General features: G+C 44.6%; 2 protein-coding genes across 3 annotated transcripts in view; both read right to left on the bottom strand.

The window, feature by feature from the left end:
• Positions 1 to 4,237, bottom strand: part of LOC141220368 (uncharacterized) — a 97,095-nt gene extending 92,858 nt beyond the window's left edge. The window contains exons 1-2 of one of the 2 annotated variants that reach the window (XM_073666291.1): positions 4,090 to 4,237; positions 3,910 to 4,007 (exon numbers count right to left, since the gene is read on the bottom strand). In XM_073666291.1, coding sequence (XP_073522392.1) covers positions 3,910 to 4,007; positions 4,090 to 4,222 — 231 coding nt within the window. In that variant the 5' untranslated portion in view covers positions 4,223 to 4,237. The remainder of the gene's footprint in view (positions 1 to 3,909; positions 4,008 to 4,089) is intronic. The other variant, XM_073666293.1, reaches the window with a different exon arrangement.
• The window catches only part of LOC141220371 (uncharacterized), a 324,060-nt gene extending 318,009 nt beyond the window's left edge, over positions 1 to 6,051 (bottom strand). Inside the window, exon 1 of the mRNA XM_073666301.1 lies at positions 4,607 to 6,051. Coding sequence (XP_073522402.1) covers positions 4,607 to 4,675 — 69 coding nt within the window. The 5' untranslated portion in view covers positions 4,676 to 6,051. The remainder of the gene's footprint in view (positions 1 to 4,606) is intronic.
• Between the last annotated feature and the right edge of the window lie 866 nt (positions 6,052 to 6,917).

The raw sequence follows: 6,917 nt of genomic DNA on the forward strand, positions 1-6,917 counted from the left end.
ACATGGTGCATACCTGAGTACCCGATGCAAACTCAAGTAGTGAGCACTTGCGCTCAAGAATAATGACAACTTATTCAATATGATGACCTAATGTAAACAAATTCTGTGCCGTACCTCTGGGTTCAAAATGTTCACTATACACCTTAATAAAATCCTTGAGGGGTATAGTTTCCAAAATGGGGACACTTGTAGGGGAGCTCCACTTTTTAGGCACATCACGGGCTCTCCAAACGCGACATGGTGTCCGCTAACAAATTGAATGGAAAATCGGCTCAAATTGTTAGCGGATGCCATGTTGCGTTTGGAGAGCCCCTGTGTGCCCAAACATTGGAGCTCCCCCACAAATGACCCCATTTTGTAAACTAGACCCCCCAAGGCACCTATCTAGATGCATAGTGAGCACTTGGAACCCCCAGGTGCTTCACAAATTGATTCGTAAAAATGAAAAAGTGAAAAAAAAAACACTTTTTCATTTTTATGAATCAATTTGTGAAGCACCTGGGGTTCCAAGTGCTCACTATGAATCTAGATAGGTGCCTTGGGGGGTCTAGTTTCCAAAATGGGGTCACTTGTGGGGGAGCTCCAATGTTTGGGCACACAAGGACTCTCCAAATGCAACATGATATCCGCTAACAAATTGTCGGCTCAAATTGTTAGCGGACACCATGTTGCGTTTGGCGAGCCCCTGTGTGCCCAAACTTTGGAGCTCCCCCACAAGTGACCCCATTTTGGAAACTAGACCCCCCAAGGCACCTATCTAGATTCATAGTGAGCACTTGGAACCCCAGGTGCTTTACAAATTGATTCATAAAAATGAAAAAGTGTTTTTTTTTTCACTTTTTCATTTTTACGAATCAATTTGTGAAGCACCTGGGGGTTCCAAGTGCTCACTATGCATCTAGAAAGGTGCCTTGGGGGGTCTAGTTTCCAAAATGGGGTCACTTGTGGCGGAGCTCCAAAGTTTGGGCACAGAGGGGCTCTCCAAACGCAATGTGGTGTCCGCTAACAATTTGAGCCGATTTTCCATTCACTTTGTTAGCGGATATCATGTTGCATTTGGAGAGTCCCTGTGTGCCCAAACATTGGAGCTCCCCCACAAGTGACCCCATTTTGGAAACTAGACCCCCCAAGGCACCTATCTAGATGCATAGTGAGCACTTGGAACCTCAGGTGCTTCACAAATTGATTCATAAAAATGAAAAATTGTTTTTTTTTTTACTTTTTCATTTTTACGAATCAATTTGTGAAGCACCTGGGGGTTACAAGTGCTCAATATGCATCTAGAAAGGTGCCTTGGGGGGTCTAGTTTTCAAAATGGGGTCACTTGTGGGGGAGCTCCAAAGTTTGGGCACAGAGGGGCTCTCCAAACGCAATGTGGTGTCCGCTAACAATTTGAGCCGATTTTCCATTCAATTTGCTAGCGGATATCATGTTGCATTTGGAGAGTCCCTGTGTGCCCAAACATTGGAGCTCTCCCACAAGTGACCCCATTTTGGAAACTAGACCCCCCAAGGCACCACTAGATTCATAGTGAGCATTTGGAACCCCAGGTGCTTCACAAATTGATTCATAAAAATGAAAAAGTGTTTTTTTTTTCACTTTTTCATTTTTACGAATCAATTTGTGAAGCACCTGGGCGTTTCAAGTGCTCACTATGCATCTAGAAAGGTGCCTTGGGGGGTCTAGTTTCCAAAATGGGGTCACTTGTGGGGGAGCTCCAAAGTTTGGGCACACATGGGCTCTCCAAACACAACATGGCGTCCGCTAATTATTCAAGCAAATTTTACAATCAAAAGTCAAATGGCGCTCCTTCCCTTCCGAGCCCTGCTGTGCGCCCAGTGTTTTTCCCCCAAATATTGGGTATCTGCGTGCCCAGGGGAAATTGCACAACAAATTTTGGGGTCCATTTTTTCTTGTTACCCCTGTGAAAATAAAAAAAATTGGGTCTAAAGTAACGTTTTTGTGAAAAAAGTTAAATGTTCATTTTTTTCTTCCACATTCAAAAAATTCCTGTGAAGCACCTGAAGGGTTAATAAAGTTCTTGAATGTGGTTTTGAGCACCTTGAGGGGTGCAGTTTTTAGAATGGCGTCACTTTTTGGTATTTTCTGTCATAAAGACCTCTCAAAGTGACTTCAAATGTGATGTGGTCCCTAAAAAAATGGTTTTGTAAATTTTGTTGGAAAAATGAGAAATCGCTGGTCAACTTTTAACCCTTATAGCTCCCTAACAAAAAAAATTTTGGTTCCAAAATTGTGCTGATGTAAAGTAGACATGTGGGAAATGTTATTTATTAACTCTTTTGTGTGACATATCGCTCTGATTTCAGGGCTTAAAAATTCAAATTTTGAAAATTGCAAAATTTTCAAAATTTTCGCCAAATTTCCGTTTTTTTCACAAATAAACGTAAGTGATATCGAAGAAATTTTTCCACAATCATGAAGTACAATATGTCACGAAAAAACAATCTCAGAATCTGGGGGATCCGTTGAAGCGTTGCAGAGTAATTACCTCATAAAGTGACAGTGGTCAGAATTGTAAAAATTGGCCTGGTCATTAACGTGCAAACCACCCTCGGGGCTTAAGGGGTTAACATGTTAAATGCCGCTGTCAAATGCCGCTGTCGGAGATTAACGCGCGCTTCCGGGAAGTTCGTCCTAAGCCCCGCCCATCGGCGACCCCGTCACGTGATCGCGGGTCACCGATGGGTGGGCATGACAACCCAGGGTCTGCAGCAGACGTCTGTGGTTGTCATGAGCTGGTCGCTATGAGCGCCACCTAGTGGTCGGCGCTCATAACACAGGACCAATTCTGCTATATGCAGGGGATTTCTTGATCCCTGTATGTAGCAGAGGCGATCGGATAGTTGCTGCTTCTAGTCTCCTATGGAGACTATTGAAGCAAGCAAAAAGTGAAAAAAAAAAAGTTTTTAAAAATATAAAAAAAATTTAAAAAATATAAAAGTTTAAATCACCCCCCTTTCAAAATAAAATATAAAAAAAAAACCTACATAGACATATTTGGTATCGCCGGGTTCAGAATCGGCCGATCTATCAATATAAAAAAAGAATTAATCCGATCGGTAAACGGCGTAACGAGAAAAAAATTTGAAATGCCAGAATTACGTTTTTTTGGTCGCCGCAACATTGCAATAAAATGCAATAACGGGCGATCAAAACATCGGATCTACCCCAAAATGTTATCAATAAAAACATCAGCCCGGCGCGCAAAAAATAAGCCCTCACCCAGCCCCAGATCCCGAAAAATGGAGACGCTACAGGTCTTAGAATATGGCGCTATTTTTTTTTTTTACCAAATTTTGGAATTTTTTTTCACCACTTAAATATAAAAGAACCTATACATCTTTGGTGTCTATGAACTCATAATGACCTGTAGAATAAGAAGGGCAGGTCAGTTTTAGCATTCAGTGAACGTGGTAAAAAAAATAAATAAAAAACAACTGTGGTATTGCACTTTTTTTGCAATTTTACCGCACTTGGAATTTTTTTCCCATTTTCCCGTACATGCTATGGTAAAACTAGTAACGGCGTTGAAAAGTACAACTCGTCCCGCAAAAAATAAGCCCTCACATGGCCATATTGACCAAAAAATAAAAACGCTATGGCTCTGGGAACAAGGGGAGCAAAAAACGAAAAAGCAAAAACAGAAAATGCTCTGGTCCTTAAGGGGTTAATATGGGTCAGATCTTCACCCTGAAACAAATATTGTAACAGTCACAGACAGATGGAGAAGTCACATCTATGATCAGCTCTAATCCTGCCATCTCCTCCGATCTCATTACACAAGTATAAAACATATAATACTGGTGGATAAAACAAGACTGAACACAAGACCTTCACAGCCATCTACACATCATAGGGGAGATCTCATGACACCTTCTCTCCATCTACCTGATGATCCTGAGGAACATTGGGGTCTTCTTGTTCACAGTCCTGTGGAAGAAGAGGACGGGGACATCTCTCTGGTGTTGTCCTCTTACTGGATAGATCTGGAGGAAACACATAAGGGACTGAATTCATTCTTTACATACAGATAATTATAGGCCGTGTGTATTTAGTCCTGTCTATTACCTGGTGATGTGAGGGGCTGGGGAACCTCCATCATGACGTCCTTGTACAGATCTTTGTGTCCTTCTAAATACTCCCACTCCCCCATGGAGAAATAGACAGCGACATCCTGACATCTTATAGGAACCTGACACATACAATGATACCATCATTTCCCCCAATCACTTCATAGCATTACTGTATAATGTCCCATGATTCCCAGCAGTGTCACCTCTCCAGTCAGCAGCTCAATCATCTTGTAGGTGAGATATAGGATCTTCTGGTCATTGATGTCCTCTTGTATCAGGGGGTGAGGTGGAGGCCTCGTGATTGGGCTCAGGGGTCTTCCCCATTCCTCAGACACAGGGTCCTGACAGCGCTCACTAGAGGTCTTCTTCACTACTGTGTAATCCTGGTTATGGAGAGACACATTAATAAATCTCATTACAGACATTTCCAGAGTCCTCACCTCTCCAGTTCTGTCCATCCATTATTCCCATAGATAAGAATGATGTAATGTGAAGCCATCAGAATCTCTCACCTCTCCAGTAAGCCGGAAGAGGATCTCTAGGGTGAGGTGTAATATCCTCTCCACCATCTTGTCCATCATTTTCCTGGATAAATCAGGAAAATGTTCTTATATAGACGACTTTCACTGAGAGGATCCGGTATTTTAGAGATCTGAATGAGAAAAAGATAAGCTGATGGATAAGACCATTTTTCTGCAAACGATGATGCGGAATCCAAAATGTACCACGAGTACCCTTCATCCCTTAATCTGGTGTTCAGGTCTATTGCCTGTATATTAAAATCTGTGACATTCGAGCAGTACCTTCTCAACCGTAATATTTGGTCCCTGGGTTTTCCTCTTTTTGTGGGGATGGGGGTGGTGGTTATCCCACTTCAATAGTTTATTAGTGCTTGAAGGTTTATGGTAGATGAGTGTCCCTATGGTCCCATTACAATCCTTCTTGATCAGTACATACAGGAAAGGCAACTGGTAATAATTGGTGTTAGTCTGCTCCTTTAAACAAAATGTACTTTTCAGGTTATCCCCCCAGTACCCTCACTTTTCTTCCCTTCTTTTGAGGTCCACACAGTCAGACTCTACCGGCCCTTCTCCCTGCCAGTGGCGGTTGTGTATTGCCCTCCGGGCCCCTCCCGTCAGTTTGTGGATCACTTTGCCACTTGGCTTCCAAACTTTCTATCCTATGACATCCCCACCCTCATCATGGGAGACTTTACCATCCTAATTGGCGATTCCCTCTCCTCATCTGCCGCTCATCTTTTATCGCTAACTTCCTCCTTCGGCCTTTCACAGCTTACTAATTCTCCTACTCTTAAAGATGGAAATACTCTTTGACCTGATCTTCGCCCGGCTCTGTTCAATACATGACATTACTAACTCTCCTCTTCCGCTCTCTGATCACAACCTTCTCTCATTCTCTGTCAAGAACTGTCACCCTGCGCAAGACACCCTCACTTTCCACACTTATAGAAATATACATGCCATTAACACCCAGAAATTTATGAAAACGTTGCAATGATCATTGGCCCCAATCTCCTCCCTCTCATGCCCTGACTCTGCACTGAAACATTATAACGAAACATTGCAATGCGCCCTGGATGAAGGCGCACCTCCTACACAGAGAACAACTCGGCACAGACGGCGACAACCCTGGAACACGCTGCAAACACATTTTTTCCAGTGGTGCTCCAGGTGTGCCGAACGGCTGTGGACAAAATCTTGTCTGGCCGAAGATTTCCTCCATTATAAATTTATGCTTAAAACCTATAACTCCGCCCTTCACCTCTCCCAACAAACCTACTTTAACAACCTCATCATCTCATGGTCCAATAATCCTAAACACCTGTTTGACACTTTTCACTCTCTCCTTAATCAATCCGCACAGGCCCCAACCACCGACCTCAGCACTGAAGATCTCGCCAATTATTTCAAAGAAAAAATTGACCATATCCGACAGGAATTTTTTTTCTCAATCCCCAAATGATATGCATGTGTGGCACCCCAGGGGTCTGGTTCTCCACAGTAATGTAATGTTATGTCTGAGAGCAGGTGGGAGGTCCTTTGGTCAGGGATCCTGTGCATGCCACACCTCCTGCCCAGTCTTGGGAGGGGAAGAACTTCCCCTGTATAAACCTGGGGCTGAGGCAGGGAGAGTCAGACAAGGAGAGTGGAGACAAGAAGCAGCATAGGAAACAGGAGAGTTCCAAGGAGTCAGGGGCTGGCAGCTGCAGCGCTCGCCCTGACTAAGAAGATTCTTTACCGGACCCGGAGTCCGAGGCTGTGGGGACTAACTTCTACCCAGCAGCAGAATCCGTCAGGCAGGGGATTTCAGGTCCTCTGGCCCAGAAGCCCGAAGGCACGGTCACACGCGTGGGACCAGCACCGCCATCGTGGAGCGGAAGCCATTAGAAGGCCCCGAGTCACCGGCCATACGGGTGAGCACCACACGGTACACTCAGGGACGTGGGCTACTTACATCAGCTTCTAGCAAGGTAGCCAGAAGAGTACAGTCAGTTTGTGAGGCCTACAACTACGCCTGGCCAGGGGAGATCCCATCTGCTCAAAGACTGACCAGGCCCCGTTTGCTAGCAAGTACTCCGGGAGGGTCTATCGTTGTTACCAGTAAAGACCCTGAACTACACCGTACCGTCTCTGAGTGGTTCCTGCTACCCCCATCATCCACGTCGGCTGCCCTGAGGCCATACCCCTCCCGTTGGGGGTTATACTATCACGCTGCACAATCCTACCACCGGCCTCAGCGGTCTGCCCTGCAGCAGCAGCTCCCTGGCTGCACTCAACGGGTGGCGTAGTCATCAACTATTTA

The sequence above is a fragment of the Phyllobates terribilis genome, unplaced genomic scaffold, assembly GCF_046119375.1.
Source record: "Phyllobates terribilis strain yellow unplaced genomic scaffold, ASM4611937v1 Scaffold_285__1_contigs__length_2463970, whole genome shotgun sequence".
NCBI classification, from domain to species: Eukaryota; Metazoa; Chordata; class Amphibia; order Anura; family Dendrobatidae; genus Phyllobates; species Phyllobates terribilis.